The sequence below is a fragment of the Solenopsis invicta genome, chromosome 16, assembly GCF_016802725.1.
Source record: "Solenopsis invicta isolate M01_SB chromosome 16, UNIL_Sinv_3.0, whole genome shotgun sequence".
NCBI classification, from domain to species: domain Eukaryota; kingdom Metazoa; phylum Arthropoda; class Insecta; order Hymenoptera; family Formicidae; genus Solenopsis; species Solenopsis invicta.
The window spans coordinates 5,873,374-5,897,424 of NC_052679.1; the positions used below are offsets into that span (position 1 = coordinate 5,873,374).

The following is a 24,051-nucleotide window of genomic DNA, read 5'->3' on the forward strand; positions in this document are numbered from 1 at the left end:
TTCATTGTCATTAGGTTTTATTAAAAATTGCGAAAAGTACATTATATAAAAGTTATTTAATGTGAAATATAAATAACATGTAAAATAATATGACACTAATGTTATATATTATAATATTGGGTTGGAACAAAAGGTTATAGTGGTTTTTAAGTGAAATTCAAAGCAATGTCGAAATATTTGTGTACAGATTTACTTAATTCTATATGTGTTGCTATGAACTTTTCTTTCAATATAATGTATTATATTAAATTATAATATTTAATTTTAATATATATATTATATGTATAGAATACAAAAAATAAATTACAAACCTTCACAATATTCTTAAATTCACAATATTCCAAAATAGTCTTATTCACTATATTACCAGCCACAATATTTTTTTTATTTACATTCTGTTACATTTGCAATGTTATCACTAACAATTTTAAAAAATACTACTTCCTGCAGCCTGCTGCATTAACAATTTCTAAAAAGAAAAAAATCCCACGTTAATATCGTATGAGAAATAATACTCTTTTCTTCAAAAAAATACATTGTGACATTCTTACTTTGAATGGCGGAACAGCGTCCACTAGTTGCAAACCCAGGCTTCTACCGAGAACAACGGGTGCCGCGGTGTATTGATAGAATCGATGAAGCCCATCGATGGCGAGCATCATCGGTACGTTATGACGTTGCCTCAGTGTCTCGTATGTCCGTAAATAGTGCATATCATTGAGATGACTGCCGTTTATAGTGGCCTCGGCAAGGGTCTGTGTCAGCTCTGTCACGTCGCCAAAACCTAGATTCACACCTTGACCTGCCAAAGGATGGACTCGGTGCGCAGCATCTCTTTAAAAACACGCGAAAATCAGTAAGATTAAAAATAATTGACTTATTAAATCTGCTGCATAAGTGTGATAAATTGTTTCTAATATCTTTCTACTTATGATTACTACGATTTATAAATTTTCAGATTTTACGACTGGCATGTTATTGATAAAAAATGAACTACTAGATTATAATGAAGCTGATCAAGCACTAGTGCGATCAAAACTAAATATTGAATTTGTATAATATTAAATATTATATTAAAAGTTATATTTTTAAGAAAGAATAGTATTGTATTTTAATCATTTAGAATTTAAACTAAGTTTAAATAACAAATATTATATTAAGAATTATATTTAAAAAAAAGTTTTGTCAGTTTTTAAACTATAGGTTTAGAATTGTTTTTAGTAGTAAGGTAGTGCTCTTACGCAAAAATATTTTTATTTATATAAAATATTATTAATATATCTGTTTAAATAATGTATACAACAATAATTATAGTTTGGTTCATTTAACAGTGCATTGCTATTCGATCAATTCGATTTACGATCGAAATCTCCAAACTCTATCACAAGTAGCTCAATATAATAATATAGGTTTGAACGACAACGAACTGTGATATCGAGTAAAATTTTGAGATTTGTTTAAAGTTATTAGAAATCCATTCGGCTCAGATTTCCCGCAGTACAATCGCCGTTAAGATCCTTAAAAGACTCTCTTACCCGACCAATACCACGCCCGGCTGAACATAAGACGAGGCATGACCGAAACCTAAGGGAAATGCTGCTCGCGATCCCTCGACGATCGCCGTCACGGACGGCGGCATTTGCCTGACCGCGTTGGTCTTCAAAGCGAGTCTCGTGAGCAACCAGTGGAATCCATGCATTCCACTTTCGACGATGCTGCTCTTAGGATAGGTCTGCCACAGTGCTTTGTTTATCTCGTCGACGAATTCCTCCTCTGAAACTTGCATCAGTTCCTTCGCTTTCTCGCTCGTCACGGACCACACGAGCGAACTGAGAGAATCTGTCAACTGTTAGAGAACCGCAGAATCGTTAACATGAATCTGTCTTTTCAGTCTTTTTAAAATCATGTAAATTATTTACGTTTACTTTTATCAATGTAGAGATTAAAATTAATATTATGTAGAGATTAAAATTAATATTATGTAAAGATTAAAATTAATTTATTAATTGGTAGATATTAAAATATTCGATTTGATGTATCAAACATTAATGTTTGAAAAATGTCAAAAATAACAAAACATTTCTTTTTTTTACTATCACATTTTACTGATTTCATATTTTCCAGGCGTTCTTTAAGTATTGTTCGCGTGAAGTTTAACAGATAATGAAAATTGATGAGTTACCGGAAGTAATGCGATGGGTCCTGTTGGGAGGAATCTCTGCCAAGCAACGATGTTCTCCGTGGGCTGAAATCAATTAATGACAAGTGTTATAACTCAACAGCTCACAGGTTTCTTAAATGTGAGAAACGTATCTCTCGTTTCCGTATTACATATTTTCAAAAGAAATATTACCTCAGACAACTTGAGAGTCGCGACGATGCCCAATTGATTATATTGCCAGTTCAGATAAATCACTCCCATTGCCTTTCTCACCAGCGAGTTAACACTGTCGGCGCCCACCTGGAACGTATGAAAACGATTTATTTATTCTAGCTCGTTACGCTTGACGGTATTCGCATTTTAAATGTAAAATTATAAGTTATTACACAAGGAGGATTATTGCAATAGTGATGAAAGGACAGTGCTAATACATGTTGCGACAGATGCAAACATCGAAGATTTATAAGCGTGTACGAAAATAACGTCAGTTTTGCTCCAGATTTCAGAGATCGTCTGCACCGAATGGTTAATGTCTTATACTTGTTTTCCATCGTAAATGCTACTTCGTTTATACACAAATCTGTAGATAGCATACACAAAAAGTGCAATTTACATTCTAATATCAGTTATATACTTAAAAACATTGCATTTACACAAAACTTCGAAATTATTTAACAATAAATTGTATTACTTAATTATCCTTTTATATAAAAAAAATGTAAATTTAAATAAATTAATTTTCTGTTACATTTATTTTCTTCAATTGTTTATACTTTTTTCTAAATTTTGTAACGATAAGTAACGATAAGTGTAAGTCGTCTTTAATAGTCATCTATGTTGAATTATAATAAGTCGGTTGTTAAAATGTATTCACTCGAGTCTTTCAATTAAAAATTAAGGCGAAAAGATCATGTAAAAATCGATTTTTTTTTATTGCATATATGTATACTAAAACATTTCAAGAATTCAAATTTCAAATTCTCATATTGGAAATCGACATATTAACGATCCTACAGACAAGTTTATACGTGCGCATCCAATAGATAGTCATGTGCGTCTCAAACTTTAAACGCGTTTTTCTCGAAACTACATTTTTCGAAATGGCGTGCAATATAACTCAAAAAATATTCGATCAGTATAGCTGAAACGGTTAGGCATGTTTATTTTTCACTAAATTCTTCAGCGAAAGGACCTATAAAACTTGCAGGAATAACTATCCAAACTATTTTTTTCACATGATAAAAATAAAAATTTTATACAAAAATTCAACATTTTTTTTTCAAAACTGCGTAGAATTTTTATTTTAGTACTTTTTACTATCGGATTACCGTTCTTCCGGTATGCAATTTTATCAAAAAAACATTCTTTCGATTTTTTATTTCAAAATGAGATAAAAAAATACTGCATTGCACGCCATTTAATCCCCTCAAAAACCAGGACTTGGGAAGCGAACGTCATTACCATATTTGAATTAATTTAACAAATTTTTTTTCTACATCTACAAATTGTAAGAAATATGTGAGAAAAGTTATGAACAGTTCATTAAAAGTCTTGTGCCGCAAACAACTTTATGAAAATTAGCTTTTTTCGGCCGATCACATGACCTTCCCCTTGTAATTATAGAAGAAAAAACATAAATGCCGGTTTTGTCGAACATCAATTAACACACTGCTGAACAATTCCGCTGGACATGTTTATGCGTGAAATGAGCGGAATTGGTTGATAAAACTAATCATTTCCGGCATCACCGGAAGAAGATAGTAGGAAAGGAGTTTGCGGTTGGGGATTTTCTTTTTTTTCTTTCTTTGTCGTTGAAACATACCGAATTTACGCGAAGAGAACGAGGGAGAGCCGCGAGAGATTAATGGAAGCTAAATATATAACACTGTTTTATAAACACATGTGGGTATCCTGAGATATACAGAGAGCCGGAATAGTCGGCGAAGTGTTCAGTATTAGCGAGCAAGAGCGGGCGATAGACGCATTAGAGAGTCATCCATTCTACGACGTCAAGAAGATTGCTCATCAAACGAACCGGTCTAACAGGATGTTTACTGACATTCACATAAGTAGTCATTTGGTTAATACTCGAAGTAGCTAACATCTGATTAAAAAAATTGTCGTATTCGTATAGTGATACAATGTATCATTGTATGCGTGGAAGTGTGCGCAGTTTTGCTGCATGATTATACTATCAGTATTTATTTATAACAGCCATTTGCATGGCGTAGATAATTTCTTTAAGTGAATCCGAAGGAGGGCGTGATTATGTCAATTCTCAGTAAGAAGAATTTTTTTGCGAGACTCTCCGGCAGTCGTCTGATGCGAGAGGTGCCGAGAATAGAAACCGTCAACAACGGAACACCGTCTATGATCGGCAACAAGGTCAGTAAGAAAATTGATGATCAATTATCGATGATCTTTCGACGTTTCCTTTATAACGTTCATGTATTAAATTTAGGAAGAGTGCGAGGACATATGGATGAATGAGATCAACGATGGCGGCATTTCCTCCGAAAACAGTTCGGATTCCGTCACTTGTCACATATCGACGGCACCAATTACGCAGGAGCAACCCTGGGGCAAGGAGGAGATCGAAGTAGCGCTATCGAATCTTCCAGGGGGCAAAGTCGCCCTTTCCCTGATTCGTGCTCTTCAAGATGACGCTCTGCAAAAGGCTTTAAAGGAATTTCAAAGCTTGACTCTCAACGAAACTGTGAACTGTAGGCATCGGAAGATGCCGTTGCCTACATTCGCGAACGGGTGAAGACAATAACAATAGTTGCAATTTAATCTTATAACAATATAAAAATGAGATATACATCCTTGTAGGTTTATGCGAAAGGCTCTGTTAGCCAGCGAAAATGAAGCTGCGGCTGCCGCGACTCCGGGTCAGCTACTTGCAGGATGGTCAGACACATGTCTGCTAATTTCTAGCTGGTTGGGTCATGTGGAGATCGCGAAGGCTTTGCTGGATAATGGCGCGTCAGTTTCAGCGAGTGACTGCGACGGAAGGTATATGCGCAACAGCTATAATTTATAATAGCCAGATATATAACTATATAGAATTAGTTAATAAAATATCTCGAAAATTACTTGATTCTAACATAGCTAATCAATAAAACTTATAGCTTCAACTAATTAAAAAAAAATACTTTTATGTTTTAGGACGCCGTTACATCTGGCAGCTTGCGCCGCATCCGTGAAACTCGTAGAAGAATTACTGAAGCACAGCGCCGATCCGCACAAATGGGATCTCGAGAAGAAATACACGCCGTTGCATTGCGCTGCAGCAGCGGGTTGCGTCGCTACCGTCAAATGCTTGATCAAATCGGGTGCGAATGTGGACGCCGGATTGTCCGGCAAGAGCCCGCTCCACTACGCTGTGCTAAACAACGCTGGGGATTGCGTGGAAGCGCTACTGCAAGCAGGTGCTTGTCCTAATAATCCACAGGTGCTCCTTTACCACGACCAATTCAAGCTCTCCCTTGATGGGGAAATGATGCCTAAACAAAAAATCTTGACGTGAAATGTGATTAATTGTATACGGAGAGTGATAGATCATGAAATCTGTAATATTAATGAACAATATCGATTCTAAGGATCAAAAATTCTTTTCCCATCAAAGTAACACGTATCTCTTCGAAATTTAAGTTAGGATTCTTTTTTAGTAAATTAATACGATTTGTTGGCAGGTTTACACAGAGACACCTCTGCACGTGGCGGCTAGTTTGGGCAATGTGCATTGCACTAAACTGCTATTGAATCATGGGGCGGACGTGAGAGTGCAATTAGGAGCCGCGAGGTCAACGCCTCTGCACCTGGCAGCCGAAGAGGGAAGTATGGAATGTACCAGATTATTACTGAGCGCCGGTGCGGCCTGGGAAGCGAAGAATGCGCGCGGTCAGACGGCGATGCACTTGGCAGCGCTTGCTCAATCCGTAGAAACATTAGAAGTATTGATAAATGCCGGTGCAAAAGTCAATGTAGAAGATGGCGATGGACGAACTCCTCTACATTCCGCAGTCGCGAAAGCCCTGAGAAGCTCTGAACTGGTCAAAATTTTAATACAGGTTCGTAGTTCAATTGAAGATTTTTCTAACAATATACATGATAGAAATGTTTTTGCTTTAAAAGGCAGGTGCCACGATCAACACAGCGGACAAGTTCGGTTACACGCCACTGCACATCGCGGCCTTAAACGAGAGTACGCCCACAGTGTTAATGTTGCTATCGAAGGGCGCCGATGTGACAGCGCGCACCAAAGGTGGCGTAACCGCCCTTAGTTTTATTATACGCCGCACTCCAGATGTATTGAAGCGCTTCATGGCGCGCTTCGATGAAGCGATTTCGTTGCACGATCATGAGCTGGGAGACGTGGACTGCGAACTGCGACTGGATTTCCGGCCGTTGGTACCGGGCGGTCGTGGCGAGACGGAATTAATGCTCTGTTTGGTGGAGGTCGGTCAAGGCCAAGTGCTGAAACATCCGTTGTGTGAAAGTTTCCTTTACCTCAAGTGGCTGCGTATCCGCAAGTTCTTCCTGCTTAGCGTGTTGTTTCATTTCATTTTCGTTGGTCTTTTCACCGGTTACGTTTGCGAAACATATCTCCCGGACAAGAAACAATTCAGCAATGTCCTCCTCTGGCCCGTGCTAGGTTTCACCTGCGTGCTCGCAGGAAAGGAAATCTTTCAAATCGCTCATGGTATCTGCAGCTACGTAAAACGGTGGGAGAATTGGCTGCAGTGGTGCGTAATCATAGCATCCGTCTTTATTCTGATTCCGACAACACAAATTTGCAACTTGCAGCATCACGTTGCTGCCTTGGGTGTTGTGCTGGTCTGGATCGAGTTAATGATGGTAATCGGTCGTTTTCCTATGTTCGGTATCCACGTACAAATGTTCACCCAAGTGTCTATCAACTTCTTCAAATTTGTGGCAGCTTATGTTTGGCTTATAATCGGCTTTGCCTTTGGCTTTACTGTGCTGCATAATAACTACAAATCCTTCACCAATCCATTTATCAGTCTGCTCAAGACGGTGATCATGATGTCAGGCGAACTCGAATTCGAGGATGTCTTCTTCCCGGAGAATAATACAGAAGAGAATAATAAAGAAGAGAATAAAAAAGAAGAACTTCAATATCCCGGCACAGCTCACCTGATGCTCCTCAGCTTCGTTATTCTAGTGACAGTAATCCTGACGAATTTGATGGTCGGTCTAGCCGTGTCAGACATTCAAGAGCTTCGCAGATGCGCCGGACTCGATCGACTGGTACGCCGTGCCGAACTCGTGGCTCATTTCGAGAATATGCTGTTCTCCAAGCTTCTGGATCAGGCTCCAGCCAAGAAGATAATACAAGTGTGCAGGAGGGGCGCTCTGCTATTACGTCCGCCGCATCACTGCGCTTTGCACATTCGGCCGAACGATCCGCGTGAAAAGCGTCTACCGCGAGAGCTCGTTTGCGCGATATATCGCTTAGTAAGCGAGAGGAAAACGCGGCGGACAACGTTCAGAGAAATACATTTCGCGCCACCGTTGCCACGAAATGCGAACGCCACCGCGACAGTAAATAACGCGAGGTTCAGTAGGATGTATAGCAATGAGAGCAACCAGCAGCAGCTGAACGAGTTGGCGGCCGAGCTGAAGAGATGCTCATACAATATCAGCATGAGGTTGGATAGCTTGACCGATAAGGTGGAGAACATCGCCAGAGACTTGAACATGTCAACACATTTACATTAACGTTGCCTAACTAATGTTGTCTCATCGAGCAAATCGAATTATTTAAAAAGTAAGTAAAAAGACCCTAAGAACCTAGCAATCTGAAATGAGAAATGCGAACTTAAGACGAAAGAATTGACAAGACCTAATGATAATTCAATGGAAATAGAAATGTAACAAACGACGCATTTTCAATCAGGACAATCTATTCTTATGTAACTTTGCTGAGTTCTCACCAGTAATCTGGCTTTGTACTGCTTCCCAGATTGCAGCTGTACAGTAGCGAATTCCATGGACGTCTTTGGGAGTTTTACATCAACAACCTTAGATTCATTAATCACATTAACATTTTCCTTTTCAGAGAGTTGCTTGTTGACTGCGTGTAACAACAGGTCACTCTCGACTATATAGGCCAATTCTTTGTTGAACAAATCATCATTGAACGTTATCATAGCATCGGAACACGCTTCCCATACCTGTTGAAAAAATTATACTTAAATATCACAGAATTTCTAATTTTATATAACAAAAGAATAAAATAGTAAAAATCAGAATTTGGATATTTTAATTACAGCATTTATTCTAATTATAATCGCAATTATAATTAGTTATGTAATTTATCAAGATCACATGCTTTTGAAACTATTTTTATATTACCAATGCAAAGCTTAATGATGTAATTGATTCTAAAAGAACAAAAAAAGCAGACCTGCATTCTTCGTACTGGAGAACAGCGGACTGCCTCTATATGTTTCCAAGCTCCTATGCTGGATAACAAGGTACGAGTTTGCTGATTCAATGCAACAACTCGATTGGAATATTGCTCCTGTGGAGTGTATTCTTGTTTGGCATTACCTTCCAAAAGTAAGACCTTCTTGCTTGCCAGTCTCCGATTGTTTGCTTAAATAAACATATACTTGTCTCATATTTCTTAAGTATAAAAAGTATAACAGAAACAAAACTAAAAAAAAAAAAAAAAAGATTATCAGAAAGAAATATTATTTCCAAGTTCTTATTTTATTTTACAGAATACTTTAAAACAATTGCATTTTCATTAATTGCTAATGTTTTATGTTTACAGTATTTAAATATTTATTATTTTAATCGATGACTTTTTGAAGAAAAAAGATAAAAATTATTTAAGAAAACTTGTTTAAGAAAACAGTTTAAGAAATTTAATAAAGTTTCTAAAAAGTCCTCAATTAAAAAGACAGTTTAAGAAGTCTCATGCCGTGGTCGCTCAGTATCCGTTTTTAAACTCAATTTAACTCTTTTAAATGTTTCTTTTAAATTAAAAATTTCTTAAATAATTGTCTCAAAGTTTCAAACAACCAGTCAGAAAACTGTCAGCTGTTTCCATTTTTTTTTCTCAATCAGCTGTTGCCACAAGCTGATAATATTGATAAAAAGCTAACCTATGGCGCACGCCAACGTCCTGCCAACCATGCCGCCTCCGGTGATGACGACGTCGTAGGTCTCTTCATTCTCCTCGACGGTCGAATAGTTCCTCCTTGAGATCGCGGTCGCGCTGGGGATGACACGCTCGCAATTTCGCACCAACGACACAAAGACGAGCCGGTACGTCGACAACGCCTCCTTGAGAGCCGCCATCATTGCACCGAGTCCAGCGAGTGCAGCGAGTGCAGCGAAGTGAGTGCAGCAACGTGATGCAGCACCACGTGACTCAAATTGCGTTCCTTGCTTTTCTGAGAAATGTCTGACCTCCACTCTGTGATTTTAGCACGGATACGGACGAACCACATTTATTTTACGACACATGGTTTTAACGGCGCGGTTGAAAAATATACGTGATTTAATTGTAGTTCAGCTCTCAGGTTCCACTTTGGTCTCGAAAAGCACGTCGTCCGACTGTTGGCATACCTGACGAAGAGAGTGCCGAGCGCGCGTATGTATGCATGTACACGAATATGTCAATTTCAAATCGTTCCTAACCACTTTTACACGATCGATTTATTCGTCTCGTTGCACTGTACCGACGATAATTTACGCGAACGCAATGGGAACGAGGCGCGAATACAAGTACAAATTAACTCACCGTTCGCCGCTGGTCGCTCCGTCTCGGCCGTAGCTCTCGAATATTCGAGATCCGAAATCCTTTTCACGATTAATCTTGATTTACACTTGGCATAAACGCGCGACCTTTCGTTTTCGAAACTCTCGATACTCACACGCGTCTGAAACTCGAGATATGAGGCAACGAAGAAGATGTAGAACTCGATTAAACGCGACACGACTGGACACGACTTCGCACCATGCATCGTATCCGACACGACGGATGTTGACACGAACGCTCGACACTCAGTGGCAACACACTAGTTGTTCGCCATAACTTTACTGTCCTCACTTCATGGCATTCTCGAAACACTTGCTTGCGTCAAAAACTCGTACATGATGACGAGAATACGAGTTGAAATGCGCTGCACGCACCGCGACCTTCCGCCGTGCTCCCTAACCGACCGACTGCTGGCACTGCGTACTGCGTAGCGGCGTGACTGGTGCGTGGCCATGCGCATGCGCCTGCGCGCCGCTACCGCCGCTGCTACGCAGTGCCAGCAATCGGTCGATTAGGGAGCGCGGCTGAAATGCCTCGTGCCCACAGGACGCGGCAAGGCTTGCCGCGCGGCGGAAGTTAGCATGGTAGCCAATCATGAAGTTGAACTCGATCCAACTTTTGCCGCGAGGCGGAAATTACATCCAGGCGAACGAGACGTTGATTGGCTATCGAAATATTCCTCAGCCAACTTCTGCCGCGCGGCAAGCCTTGCCGCGTCTTGTGGGCAGTGTGGGTACGAGGCAAAAGTCGTGGCGCATTTCAACTCGCATCAGGCCCAATGAACTCTTATGGGAAAATTTCGTCTAGTATTTCAGCGCCATCTAATAGTTTACCCTCTATAATTGTGAACTACGTATCCGGCCATGCGGTGCCATGCGGGATCATTTGGGATCATTTGGAATTGTTTGGAATCATTGTGCAGTGCGGTTGTGTTGTGTTGTGCAGTGTAACGTGGTGTTTTTAATTGCCCTGGCAGTTACTGGTGTATTGAAATCGACTGAATCGAATTGAGCGTTAACGATTATTAACGATTGTTAACGACATCGGTAAGTATAAATGAGCAAATGGATTAATTTAAAGAATAGGTTACATATTTGTATTTGTTGATTTTGACACGAGCGAATTATGTCTTAATTATTTATTAGTTGATTTTTAGTATTTTTAGTATTTTCATACATAAATTTCTTCATATTTTTAACATTTTTATTCATGCATATGTTAATTTTAGTCATATATGTTTAAAAAGAAATATATGAATTTGATTCTTTAGATTTTTGGATCTTGGAGTACAAAGATTCTTCAGGGAATCTTATTTTGGAGATACCTAATATCTACTTGGATAACTAATAGCTGTGGAACCAGATACAGAAAAAAATTGGGTAAGTCATCATGCATAATTTTGTTGAATTTATTATATATTGAAAATTATATAGAGTATATAAAACCATTCTTCTTCTGCACTAATTGATTTTTTTATTGTTTATTTATAAAAAAATTTATATCTTTTGTCTTTAGAAAAATGGTGAAAGCTTGTTGCGTTCCTAACTGCAAGTCAGGTGTTAAAGTTCCTTCGCATAAATTTCCCAAAGATGCAGAAAGATGCTCAGCATGGATAAAAAATTTGAAATTGTATGACTTGCAGAATTATTGTGCTAATGAATTGCAAAAATATAAAGTATGCCATAAGCATTTCTCGGAGAAAGATTATAGCTGCTCTCAACGTAACCGATTTCTGCTGAAAACAGCAGTACCTGCTTTGATAATGGAAAATAATGATGTGGACAATATTGCAACGGATAATAATGTGCAATCCGTACCACCACAGATTGAACAGGCAGATATTGAACAGCCGCAAAGTGAACAGCCACAGATTGAGCAACCACAAATTGAACAACCACACATTGGTCAACGTGTAATAGACATGGAAAGAACATTGCAACAGCACAATGAATTATTAGTGCATCATGACGGTCTGTTGCAAAATGAACAAGCATCGTTAAACCAAATGTTTGAGAAGAGGATACAAAATTTGGAAACACAGTTCGCAAATACATCCAAAGGAAGAAGACCAAATTTACGACATATTACACGTGTTGTTCATCTCAGTCCGAGAGCAAAGTCATTGCATATTATGAACGTAAAATTGGGACATGGAGATTCATGAATCAACGAGATTAAGAAGTAGGTAGAATTCGCAACAGATTACGTAATTGTGTTATAAAATACAATTTTTTAAAATACAATTTTGTCTTTAATAATAATAAAGAAAATTGAGAGCTTAATGAATTTGTCATTTTGAGAATACAAAGAAGGATATTCAAAATTTTCAAATATAATTTGGTTGAAAACTACAAAATATTCCATGTTTTCCATGACACATTACGTGTCTGTCTGGATCATAAATTTTTATTAATTTGTGTTTTCTTTTTGCAGAGCTGGACGTATTATTACATTTGGTACTGCAGCATGGTAATAACAGCCTGTCGACGGAGAACCCACGCGATGACACGCCAAGGCGAAACGAGGACGCAGAAAAGAGAATATTCCGGAAATACTCAGTGGGGCTTTAAGAGTAGTTTTTTTAGTTTTACCTAAGAGAGAGAGAGAGAGAAAGGACTAAAGTTACACGAATTAAATAAAAATATAAACAGTCAAGTATATTTAAATTGACATACCCAAGTCGCTGGTTTGTACAAAATGCATTATGTTATCTCATAATTTTCATAAAGATTTTGGTTAGATTTCTTTTTAAGGAATACGTTAATTCTTTTTCTTTTTGAATTATTATACTATATAAATAAAATGTATTTATAAATTTATTACGTGTTTTTAATTTTACCTGATTCACTAATAATTTTTATAATTTTAATAACAAAAAAGGGTAAAAATGCCATGCATTTTTATCGACTATTCATGCTGTTTTACCTTGTAGTTCACACTTATAGAGGGTAAACTATTAGATGGCGCTGAAATACTAGACGAAAAAATAACACGGGAGTTTGACGACTCTGACTCGCATCATCGCCGTGCCGTACGAATTTTTAACGCGAGCAAGTGCTTCGAGAGTGCCGTGGAGTGTCGAAAGTGAAGTGAATTGTCGGGTGTTCGTATCAACATCCGTCGTGTCGAATACGACGCATGGTGCGAAGTCGTATACTGTCGTGTCGCGTTCAATCGTGTTTCGCATCTCCTCCGTTGCCTCGTATCCCGACTTTCAGACGCGTGAGTGTGAGTACCAAGAACGTTTCGAGAGTACAATGCCGAGTTTGTTTGGGGTCGCCTACAAGATCGGATGTTATTGCCCGTCACCATTACGTTTTTGCGCCTGTCGATTGTATCACAATCGGTCCGGACGACTACCGTCGTTCCGTGCTTTCCTCGGAGTCACATCGAACTCTTGAAGTATGGTCGTACCGTCTCCGCGATGTAATAGACAGGAATCATTTATTGACTGAACTGAACTCGAAAGTGTCGACAATAAAGGGTCACGTGTTGGTGTTAAGTGTGTATCAAGCCGAATCGTGAGGATCTTGGATGTCGAATGTATGTTCGACAGCTGTGGCCGAGGCGGAGCTGGACAGCGATGAGTCAATTTGTACTTGTATTCGCCCTACAATTCGGTATTTGCGCCTCGTCCCCATTGTGTTCGCGTAAATCGTAAATTATCGTCGGTACAATGGGATGAGACGAACAAATGAATCGCGCAAAAACGGTTAGGAACAATTGAAGTCGACATATTCGTGTACGCGCGCTCTGCGCTCCTTTCGCCAGGTGTGCCAACAGTCGGGCGACGTGTTTTCCAATTTCTAACCTGTATCTGTACCAGATTTAAATTTTTGTTAGCAGTAACGCACATACAGCCTTAAAGTATTTTTTAGATTGTAGGATGAAAATCTTAGAATATTTCAGAATTTACATGCATGAAAAATTTGAAGAAAAGCTGTAGACTCTCAGTATTTCTGAGAAGTCTTTTTTTATGTAAAAATTCTGAAAAAATTTTTTCCCAAGGGGTTCTGATTTCCTGTTAATTATGGCTATGGTCCACTTGACGCTACAAATGCTTCTAAGTATTTTTCGATTGGTCAATTTGTAAAATTCATTGTTCCGATTGGTTAATCAAACGCTTCGAAGCATTTGTAGCGTCAAGTGGACCGCAGCCTAAGAGTAAATTTAAGAAATCGCAAAAAATCTAATCTTACGTACACTGTGGTAAATATATAATTTCGAAGCAGGATTGAAGGCATCAAGTAAATTAAGGAAAAAAAAATGGATCTAATTCTCGAGTAATCGTGCATGTGTATACGTAAGTTGCTTTTTGTATTCGGCATAATTCGCAGAGTTTAAGTGCCTAGATTTCGAGCCATCGAAATTTTATTATCACACATCATGTTTCACGAATGGACGATCAATGTACGGCGGTATAACGCATCTTAGCGAATCGATCGGATTATTTTGCGCGCCATTTGTTTTCATGATCGCAGGGCGTTAGCACTTCCTCGCGAGCTTCACCATGGTGACGGCGACGCCAGGTTGGCGACGCCAGGTCGCATTGATCTTCCCTGGCAGGTACGGTAACGACCACCGAAGCGGTCAGCACATTGTTCGTACATCTCGGGTATTGGAACCTGGATCTGGTTATAAACTTCCGCCTTGGAGTCGACCTGGAATCGCATTTGGCTGATCGCTTGGAGAATGAAGGTGATTAGTAGTAAGAATTTTGTGAAAACCCTGATAGAAACGTCTAGGGGTTCACTTTCATCTTTGGAACAAAGACGCTTTGGGAAGAATGTCTCTTAACTCTGATGATGATTAGAATATGTCTATGAAAGACACGTTTGTAGATGGAGCTTAGGATAAATATAAGTTAATCATGTAATCCTGAATACTATCTATAATTATGAGGTCTTTGGCAAAGTTGCAATTTGATCTAGAGGTTTAGTCAACATGAGCTTTCTTCCCTCAACTTTCGTTTTAATGTTTGCTTTAGTTATAAACTAGTTTATTCTGCTGCGTGCCATATATACTGTAAGTGTATAAATAGCAGTTGTTCGACTTTTATATAATTTGATAGCATTTTATATTATAACTTTAATAATATTTAAATGGTATTACATTTTTTAAAATTTTCCAGACAGCTTAATTAATAATTATTAACAATTAAATGTAGCAAAGAAGAGCAGATAAATATGTAGCAGTTACAAAATATTGTATTTAATAGAAATAGATTTTTATTTATCAAACAATATATACAATTTCATAATACTAAATTCGTTGATATTCAAAATTCTGTTGCAAATTATTTACATGTATATTAGATACATCATATTTTGTAATCAGTGAACCATGACGGAGCACAGGGGTACGTCTTTCTTTCATTCGTGCGTGAAGATGCCGGTAGATCCTTGCAGCCGGCAACCAACCCCTTCTTATGAACGTCCTCGACTGTCGTCCGGGGGCCGAAGATCAGAGAAGGTGAAGAAAATAAATTTCGCCGAGGGTGAACCGAATGTTGTTGAAAACTCGGGGTTATCGAGCCCACGCGATACCCTCGAAAACTTCTTGGAGTTTTTGAAGAGCATACCGGACTACGGGCAGGTGCATCATTTGTCGAATGAGCAGTTCAAGCAGAAGGTCGAGTATCTGAGGAGGAAACAGCGGCTACTTCTACAGAATCTGAGGAACTCGCTAGATGATTTAGAGAAGCCACCATCGCGTTTGTCGATCACGAGAAACGAAAATTTAAAATCAAAGAACGCTAAGCCGGACGATCTTATCGACGATCTCAAATTGAACGGCAAGAAATGTTACCTCGAGGAATCCAGAACAAGCAGCCCTATACTGTTCTCATCCAGTAATTTTGCTGGCCTTGCCGAGGATCAAGATCTGCTGACATACAGGTGATACATTAATTGTAAAACGGTAATAGAGAAAGAGACAGATGATAACAAAGAATCTCAATTTATAAATATATCGAAAAAGTAATATATAATTATATTTATCTTTTATTTAATTTTATTTTAATGTATCTTTAATTATATCTATACTCTCTTGCTATTATTTATAGATACTCCTATGTTGATTCTAGATACAGAGATAAGGATAAAGAGACGAAGACAATGCGCAACAAAGAGATACTTGCAGCCAATAAGAGCTGGAGCACATGGAGTGAGTCCAAAAGTGATGACAGTGTAAATAGCGATGGTGAGGACAGCATTGAGACAAAGAGTTTGCCGCCGAATAGCTCGAAAGAGTGGCACCCTACGGTGCCCAGGCCATTTAGTTTCACGCTGAGGTGAATATCCGAAAGGCAAAGAATCTTAAAAGACATTTGAGAATTTGCCTTTAAAAACAGCTGCTTAATGGATGCATCTTTCACATTCTTTAAGTGTCCCTTTTTGTTGTCCGAATATTAGCATAATAATGTATTAGTTTCTATTATTAGCTTAAGCTTGGTATTTAATCAGTTTTTTTATCGGATTTTGCGCAATTTTATCAATAAGAAATTAAATTATTTCTCTTCAGGTTTATAAAATATCTTGAAATATTTTTATGCTTTTACAATATACTGTATGTATTTTTTAGATATTTTACATGTATTATTTATTTCTTGTTTACATAATTTAATATAGAATGTCTCATATCTTGTTTCAGAGAAGAGGCGGAAAAATACATGACAGAGATGGAGACAGCCGGGCGTACAAATGAGGATAACGAGAAGAGTCCTTCGAAAAAACGACGAGTCAGACCAATTCCTATCACATCCAAAATACTACTCTATGATAAATTGATGGCCGAGAAAGAAGAAAGGTAAATCACTTTCATAGATGTGGATGCATGACATTTATTTTGTCACACTTTCCAGATTTAATATTATATCTAATTATAAAAATTTAATTATATTTTTATATACTATTTTATTTTTTTTATTTTAATTCTTAGGTAATTAATTCCAATCTATTGTAGATTTATAATCATCTATTTAGTAATCTATATAAAAATAAAATTGGAATTAAAACCTTGATGTAATGTGTTTTTCAGAAGTCGTATCGTGCGCGAGGAGAGCGCGTTGAACCTGCTGTCGCAGGTACGGCCTTTCAAGTTGGAGTGCGACCGTCGTGCTTGGCGATCCATGGCAAGGTCTAGTCCTGAGCTTTGCTCGAGCAAGAGCGGCTCCTCGCGTTTCAAGGCCAAGCCGATACCGAGAAACCTGTTTGGTACCGAGGTTTATGACCGTATGCTCGAGGACGAATATTATAGGTCAGTTTAAAATGTGGCTAAAAATGTGTTGGATAAACATTTTGAAAAATTAAGTCTCAGCTTAATTTTAAAACTTATTCTCTGTGTGTGTGTGTATATATGAAAGCTTATACATGAATAACGAAATTTGCCTTACAATTCAAAAAGAGATATGAGTTTGTTTATTAGAACTTGGTTTTATTAAAACCTGGTTTTCTGATGGCACTCAGGCGAATTAACAAGGTTACCTAAAGTCTTCCCGAAATCCAGAGTTAAAAACAATTAGATTCAGCGTAAGGATTTACGCGCGCGATTCCAGACAGTTAAGGAAAAGGGTGAGGGCTGCCGAGTTGCTGAAGTCCTCTTCCTTACCGCCGTCGATGGCGAGGCGCGAGCGTGTCAAGTCCGCGTGTGCACATTTGCAGGAGTCCAACAAGGATGATGACGAATCTGTCACCCCGGCGACGACGACGTCCGAGAGAACCAGATCCGCGATGACGTCCATATTGTCCTCGCGCGGAAACAATCTAGCTGCGATTCTGAGATGTCAGGCCTCTCGGTACGGTCTAACATTCAATGAAAAAGCTACTGGGGATAATCTAGAATATTTATTTTTTATTTGTGAAAGAAGTTAATTTCAAGATTTTAAAAATTTAGTTGAGGAAAGAAGCGATTTCGAGATATAAAAAGTTGCTTAATCATGTACACTTAAACGTTGAATTCGTTATTTTTATGAGTTGAGAGAGAATAAATAAGAGAACATTGTACACTGACTTTGGATAACTTTTAAAAAATCCTAATTTAACTTTTTTTGAACACAATGTACATGAATATTTTTATAATTTAATCTTTAATTCTTTAGAGATATTAACTTATACGTGTAAATGATGATCGAAAATTCATCGCAGAGAGAAACTTGAGCGCGAGATAAGGGAACGGATGGAGGAGAAGCGGCGGGAAGAGATCCTGAAGTTCAGAGAGACGCTGATTGGACAGAAACCCGCGTGGAAGGCCTTGAGATCGGCTGCGAGGTACGCACTGGACCTATAAATCTAAGCGCTTGTTGATTTTCACGATTGGATATTGATCTAAACAAACGCGAAAACAAGGCACGAGCACAACAGAGATCTGAATATGCGGACGTCCCTTCGCCGTGACGAGGCACGGGAACAGGCCGAACGTCATCGACTGCAGATGGAGATAATGCTGGATCGTGTGACGCAAATACCGACTCTCTTCGAGCGGCATTCTCAGGTATTGTGAGCTCCATACTATTTATATACGTCATTGCTATAAAATAATGATACGACATTAGATAACAGACAAGGATGTCAAATGATATTCTAATAATATCGTAATGGCATCTCTAATCTCAATAAAACGTTAAAGCGTTATTTAACTTCATTTTATCTGCTCGATAATTTTTTCGAGAAAATAAATATTTCTCAGTGACTTATCTTTTTTTTGACAATAAGTGAATGCATTCTAATATTTTATTCATTTATTTCATGCATTCGCATATTTTATGTGGAGCGAATTAAGATATTGTAAATTAATTAAGATACGCTCTAAGAAATTATCATGCAAACTACGCTTTATACATGAACTTTGCAGAGCTTTCAATCGTTTGTGAAGGCGCAACAGAAAGCTTCTTCGAAGATCGCCCGGAAGAAGAAAAAGAAAAAAAAGAAACAACAGCAGCAGCAACAGCAATCAAAAAGGTCCACGTCAAGCAGCTTAGATTCCTATCTGAGCTTCGCAAGAACCTCCAATAACTCCAGACCGAATTCCGGATCGTTAACCAGTTCGACTGGTTCTAATTCTACTCTAATTTCAAGCCAGTCATCATCGAAGTCATCGCGCGATTCCTCCGACAAATCAGCGACTAAATCAGAGACGTCAACATTAAAGAGGAAGACCGATCGCGGCCCGCTGAAGGTGTCGATCAACGAGACAGCGGAATTAATCGAGGATCACAACGAGAAATTGTCCAGTAGCGATGAGCGGTCCCGCAGTGACTATGTCATTGTCGAAGAGTGAATTGAACTGACAATAGTAATCATCGCGATTCTGAATATCAGGTTTCTACATTTGATTAATTACAATCAGTATATACTATGACAATTAATTAAACTTTGGCCAAGCTCCAATTTGAAATTATCGATGGAGTCAGTCTATCTATTAAGCTTTATTATATATTAAGCTATATTATATTTTTACTTAATTATTAATTATAAAAATATGTATCATCTATTAGGATAATTTATAGAACTAAGTTTCTAATATTTCGACATTGGTTAAAGTTGATCGAAGAATTGTTTGAGACTAAAGTGATTGCGATAATTCTGGGAATTCAATATTATCACGAGTGACAAAACAAATCTCGCAGAACTTAGGGAACAAACAACATCTTTTTTATGGAAAATCATATATCGATATATTATAAAAACATGATACGTGAAATTAAAATATAAATCATAATCACACATCAGTTTAAATATCCATTTGCATGTAGAAAATGTCTTTGTCACTTTTTCGATTTTTTCTTTTCATTATGATATACGCTTATCACACATGCACGATAAAAAACAGCACAGTTAAATTTAATTTAAGTTACAATTCCGAGAGATCTCCGTCTTATGGAATAAAATTGTATCGGCAGTAAGATATTTTATCTTAATAAATGGATAACACACATACACACGCATACACATACACAAGATTTTTTTTTAATTATTTTTATTAATTAAAATACGCATCAACGGTATTGCCTCGTGAATTACCTTCTTTCACGTTTAAATCGCTTACTTCCACAAATGTTAAGTATATACCTTTTCTGCCGTTGCAATTTTACTTATCCTGTGGCGATCTTTCAAAATTTATTTTATCTATCTATTTATCGAACGCCTCGCGAAATTTGTGTTGTTTTTATCACGATCTAAATTACCGTGTTTGCGTATCCTGAACACAACAGATTTGCGTTTCACAACATTTCAATCACGCTTTAATCTGTCATTGTGTTGAGGATCCAGTCCATGTAATAGGCGATGCTGGTGTAGACCCCGGGAAAGCCTTGGGTACCACACTGCTTCAGACCGTAGCTTACTACGCCGTACTGGATAATACGCACTGATGTACCGTTGTATATATTAGCCGCCTGCAGAGGTCCGCCGCTGTCGCCTGCACAGGAGTCCACATTCATTTGGCCACCGGCGCACAGCTGTTTATACCAGATCTGCGTGGACCGTTTATATGCTTCCTTACACTGCTGATAAGGAACCAGGGGCAGCTTCGCCTGCAAAAGGTCCGTGCTGCGCGGACCAAGCTCCGTCGCGCCCCAACCGGTCACCACTGCCTATCAGTCAGAAGTGAAATTTTGAAGTAGAAGTGAATTGGTTTTTGTAAAAGTCGAGAGATGAATCTCTGAATAAAACATTTTTAAAAGCGATAGAAAAAATTTCTCGAAACAATTTGACAGACTATAGAATCATTTCAAAGGTACGCAATGTGAAATATTTCAATTTAGGAGAAAAAGGAGAGAAGGATTACGAAAAAGATTATTTCAAGATCACATTTTCTACTTATATTAAATTAGTAAAAATCTTTTCAGCTACTTCTCTTTTTGTTATATTTTCTGACTGGAAAAATTAAATGAAAAGAATGTATATTGAATATTGATTATTCTTACTTTACTATGAGTTAGAGTCGTTGCAGAACCGAAGGGTAAACAAACGGGCTTGACATTCCGCGGTCTGAAGTCCACGGTGGCATTCAATCTGATAAGAGCGATGTCATTTTGTAGCTTCGTTCTTGTGTACTCTGGATGGAAGTAAAAGTTATCCATGCCAAAATCCTGATACCTCTCGGCGCACACAACCTCAAGTCCGTCGTTATCTGTCTCGCAATCACGTTCTTTGCTTATGTCATGATCTCCTACTCTGACGCCTATTAATCTGAGATCTGGAGAACAATAATTCGATTTAAATAAATTTATTGCCAATTACAAGAAACGAACAAAACTCCAAAAGTATCTCTTACAAATTTTTTTTTTAATTTAATTTTTAATTTTTTTTCAGGTTTTAAGTTCAAAACTTTTTAATTTTTGTATTTATAAATGCTCCTTACTCCCTGGTAATGACGTGACGCAATGAGCAGCGGTAAGGACGTAGCGTGAGGAGATAACTGTGCCGCCACAACGAAACTCGGGATTCGGTCTTCCGGTGTCGTATGCGATCAATGCCATCCAGGGATACTGAAATATTCCGGTTTTGTTACCGCCGACTACCTTTGGTACGGTGATGGGTCCGCATGCTTGATGATTTAAAAGACGTAAATTTGGATGATTTGTCACATTTGGTGGACCAGGAGTGTCTTCTGAATCTGGAGCTTCTGTCGTTGTCGTTGTTGTCGTCGTCGTCGTCGTGGTGGTGGTGGTTGTACCCTGTTGCCGAAAATTAATATTTAACGTCAAGAAAAGCAATAGTTGAATTTAATTCATTTTTACACAGAAGCGTGAATTTAATAACTTACAATATATAATTGTACAATTACAATTTATAAGAGAATTTTTATTGTACAGATTTAAAAATTATTTTTAAAAATGTTTAGAAATAGAAGAATAAACATATAAATAGGAGATTGAGTGTATAAATATTGTCATCGCTTTGTTCAGAAAATCTATTTTTAAAAGTAAAATAAGAGAATTTGATTAAACAAAAACCTTGTCTTTATGTCATTGTTACACGGTATAATAAAATATTTTACGAATTTCAGATTTCAACGAGTAAAGCTTCAATCGATGCCCTACCAGTACAACGAGATCGGGATAAAACGGAAAGACGAGGTCACAGAAACCTGTTTTAGCAGTATTTCAAAAGACTATTAAACGGTTCACAACCACGACGCATCCTTATTATTATGTATATGAACGATGACGATGTATGTATAATTTCTTGTATCACGGATATGCATGGACGGATGGAACATGATAAAGAATCATCTGAAGCGCATTAATCTCACGTCCTTGACGAGAAGTAGTACACAATCTGGCGAGAAATTTTTTAACATTTCGTGAATTTATTTAAGAAACGTGTTTCAAAAACAGATACAGATGTAAAATCAATAATGTAGCATTGCTATAATAATTTATACATAAAAATGTATATTTCTTAATTACTATGTTTTCTAATTGGAATCTTTTTGATTTTTCTGTTTACTTTTGAAATCAGTTTTTAATTGTATTAAGTTTATTTTTTTTTCTCGATTATTGAAGATTGCGAATATATCGCGTATTATTTAATATTATTCTATTAAATTTGATTTAAACCAATTTAGTTTTAAGTTAATATTTATTATTAATTAATTAATTGGTTTAGGTCAAGTTCATTTACCTGCCCGTCGCAACAAACTTTCGGTTCGTGGCCATCGAAGCCACATTGCGAGTTTCTGAGAGTCTGCAACGTCTGTGCCGAAAGCGGTCTTGGACCCCTCAAGATGGCTATAATCTCCGGACAGTTGCGAATGTTGATGCAATTAGAATCTCTTTCTGTGCATCTATTCTCTATAACGGTAAATTTATTGTTTACAATTTAATCCAGCCAATATTTCTTAAGTAGCAGTTTTATGAACATAAAATTCAAATTTTACCAAAATAGTTTGGAATGTTATAAATTGAAGGTTTATGGGAAAACATCTCGATATAAATATATAATCATCACAATTATATAAGTATCAAAAGTATATGTTTTTAAATATATCAATTAATCGTGCCAAATGTATTCTTGCGATTAAAGATAAGCGCGTAATTAAAAAAAAATTTTTTTAATCGAAGAAAGATCTATCGTAGAATACTTTATTATAAGAGAAGGAAAATTGGATATGTATTTTCCAGATGGATACGCCTATGCAACGAACACATCTAATGAACTACTCACGTGCATCGATTGTTGTTAGAGCGAGGAAAAGGACGATTGAGCTGATGATCATCATGTTTATTTGCTGTAGAGCTCTTCACTAACCAATCTCGAAATCGTAACTATTCTTCCTTCCTTCCTTCTTATTTTCTCTCTCTTTTTCACTAATCGGAGCGCGTCAGGAATTTTCCTGTTTCACTCCGACTGCTCTCGCTAATTAAATGCGCTCTGACAGAGCACTCGCGTTCCGTAGGGAATGCAATAATCCCACTCGCGGTTAGCGCCAGTCTCGTGTCGAATCAACTTAAGCGGATATATCTCGAATCAAACATACGGCTGCCCGCGAGTCGTCAATCGACTAAGCTCCTCCACTACTCGCCGGGCCTATTAAATCTGCTGGTTCGGTGGGGATGACTGTTGGTGGTGATCCATCAGTCGTGATTTGTTGTCGTTCAATGCTGAATTGCGTTATTTGCGTGATTCGATGAAAATCACGGAAAGCGGAAACTTTGAACTTTCCTTGAGAAAAATTTTCATTGTCTATTCGCGCTAAATTCTTGTAATTGAGGATGATCGTTGTAACGCGAATTTAACGCGTCGGGATGTTGATATTGACGTGTGTTCCGTTCATAGAAATAACGTTATATCTGTAGAGAGTTTTTCTTCCGCACACACGCATTCGATAAATTCAGAATTGACCTCTAACTGGAATGAATTTCACAATTTATCTGTTTAATTTGAAATTTTTAAAGTTCTAAATTTTTTAAACTCTCTTATTATATCATTTATCAGCGTTTTCAGAATCGTGTTATTTTTAATTCTAAAATCATGAAAACCAGATAAACATTTTAAGAGATTAGTTTTTTTTTAGCATGTAGTGATAACTAAACTAATTGCAATTAACGGCGTTGGCAAGATAAGTTTACTGTTTGAAATAAAAATGA

The 24,051-nt window shown here is 37.6% G+C and overlaps 4 protein-coding genes across 8 annotated transcripts; 2 read left to right on the plus strand and 2 right to left on the minus strand.

Moving 5' to 3' along the window:
• Window positions 1-174: 174 nt before the first annotated feature.
• On the minus strand, window positions 175-9,535 carry LOC105204785 (ubiquinone biosynthesis monooxygenase COQ6, mitochondrial). The gene is made up of 8 exons (XM_026137487.2): window positions 9,301-9,535; window positions 8,595-8,785; window positions 8,122-8,361; window positions 2,354-2,461; window positions 2,183-2,245; window positions 1,536-1,846; window positions 552-834; window positions 175-469 (listed from the first exon to the last, which is right to left on the minus strand). Exons 1-8 carry the CDS (start codon window positions 9,497-9,499, stop codon window positions 428-430), a joined length of 1,437 nt encoding a protein of 478 aa, XP_025993272.1. The 5' UTR covers window positions 9,500-9,535; the 3' UTR covers window positions 175-427.
• On the plus strand, window positions 4,019-8,439 carry LOC105204784 (transient receptor potential channel pyrexia). The gene is made up of 6 exons (XM_011173975.3): window positions 4,019-4,546; window positions 4,623-4,924; window positions 4,994-5,176; window positions 5,330-5,615; window positions 5,857-6,234; window positions 6,299-8,439. The coding sequence occupies exons 1-6, from the start codon at window positions 4,430-4,432 to the stop codon at window positions 7,904-7,906; spliced, it is 2,874 nt and encodes a 957-aa protein (XP_011172277.1). The 5' UTR covers window positions 4,019-4,429; the 3' UTR covers window positions 7,907-8,439.
• A 998-nt stretch (window positions 9,536-10,533) lies between the features above and the next one.
• LOC105204788 (protein FAM161A) lies at window positions 10,534-22,323 on the plus strand. Of its 4 annotated transcripts, none has more exons than XM_039458540.1 (13): window positions 10,534-11,005; window positions 11,230-11,338; window positions 11,475-12,140; window positions 12,393-14,657; window positions 15,297-15,856; window positions 16,045-16,251; window positions 16,611-16,766; window positions 16,998-17,216; window positions 17,515-17,754; window positions 18,104-18,226; window positions 18,305-18,449; window positions 18,810-19,276; window positions 21,969-22,323. In XM_039458540.1, the coding sequence occupies exons 5-12, from the start codon at window positions 15,303-15,305 to the stop codon at window positions 19,233-19,235; spliced, it is 2,070 nt and encodes a 689-aa protein (XP_039314474.1). In that variant the 5' UTR covers window positions 10,534-11,005; window positions 11,230-11,338; window positions 11,475-12,140; window positions 12,393-14,657; window positions 15,297-15,302; the 3' UTR covers window positions 19,236-19,276; window positions 21,969-22,323. The 4 variants fall into 4 exon arrangements, with proteins under 4 accessions (XP_039314474.1, XP_039314472.1, XP_039314473.1 ...); XM_039458538.1 differs by lacking the exon at window positions 21,969-22,323 and having other exon boundaries at window positions 12,393-14,262; window positions 14,441-14,657; window positions 18,810-19,681; XM_039458539.1 differs by lacking the exon at window positions 21,969-22,323 and having other exon boundaries at window positions 12,393-13,730; window positions 14,441-14,657; window positions 18,810-19,681.
• LOC105204787 (melanization protease 1) lies at window positions 19,605-23,503 on the minus strand. 2 transcript variants are annotated; one of them, XM_011173980.3, is made up of 5 exons: window positions 23,129-23,503; window positions 22,586-22,755; window positions 21,321-21,636; window positions 20,884-21,155; window positions 19,605-20,550 (listed from the first exon to the last, which is right to left on the minus strand). In XM_011173980.3, the coding sequence occupies exons 1-5, from the start codon at window positions 23,181-23,183 to the stop codon at window positions 20,200-20,202; spliced, it is 1,164 nt and encodes a 387-aa protein (XP_011172282.1). In that variant the 5' UTR covers window positions 23,184-23,503; the 3' UTR covers window positions 19,605-20,199. The 2 variants fall into 2 exon arrangements, with proteins under 2 accessions (XP_011172282.1, XP_039314478.1); XM_039458544.1 differs by lacking the exon at window positions 22,586-22,755 and having other exon boundaries at window positions 23,129-23,494.
• Window positions 23,504-24,051: the final 548 nt, after the last annotated feature.

Bases quoted from the DNA above. Each gene is read 5' to 3' on its own strand.
- LOC105204787 (XM_011173980.3), bottom strand. From the start codon at position 23,183: ATGATGATCATCAGCTCAATCGTCCTTTTCCTCGCTCTAACAACAATC. The intron at 21,637-22,585 runs GTAAATGAACTT...TTTCGGCAACAG, and splicing joins AAGTTTGTTGCGACGGGCAG to GGTACAACCACCACCACCAC. The intron at 21,156-21,320 runs GTAAGGAGCATT...ATTGTTCTCCAG, and splicing joins CGTCACGTCATTACCAGGGA to ATCTCAGATTAATAGGCGTC.
- LOC105204784 (XM_011173975.3), top strand. From the start codon at position 4,430: ATGTCAATTCTCAGTAAGAAGAATTTTTTTGCGAGACTCTCCGGCAGT. The intron at 4,547-4,622 runs GTCAGTAAGAAA...TATTAAATTTAG, and splicing joins CGTCTATGATCGGCAACAAG to GAAGAGTGCGAGGACATATG. The intron at 6,235-6,298 runs GTTCGTAGTTCA...TTGCTTTAAAAG, and splicing joins TGGTCAAAATTTTAATACAG to GCAGGTGCCACGATCAACAC.
- LOC105204785 (XM_026137487.2), bottom strand. From the start codon at position 9,499: ATGATGGCGGCTCTCAAGGAGGCGTTGTCGACGTACCGGCTCGTCTTT. The intron at 8,362-8,594 runs GTCTGCTTTTTT...TTTTTTCAACAG, and splicing joins CTCCAGTACGAAGAATGCAG to GTATGGGAAGCGTGTTCCGA. The intron at 470-551 runs GTAAGAATGTCA...TTTTCTTTTTAG, and splicing joins ACGCTGTTCCGCCATTCAAA to AAATTGTTAATGCAGCAGGC.
- LOC105204788 (XM_039458540.1), top strand. From the start codon at position 15,303: ATGACGGAGCACAGGGGTACGTCTTTCTTTCATTCGTGCGTGAAGATG. The intron at 16,252-16,610 runs GTGAATATCCGA...ATCTTGTTTCAG, and splicing joins CCATTTAGTTTCACGCTGAG to AGAAGAGGCGGAAAAATACA. The intron at 17,755-18,103 runs GTACGGTCTAAC...AATTCATCGCAG, and splicing joins CTGAGATGTCAGGCCTCTCG to AGAGAAACTTGAGCGCGAGA.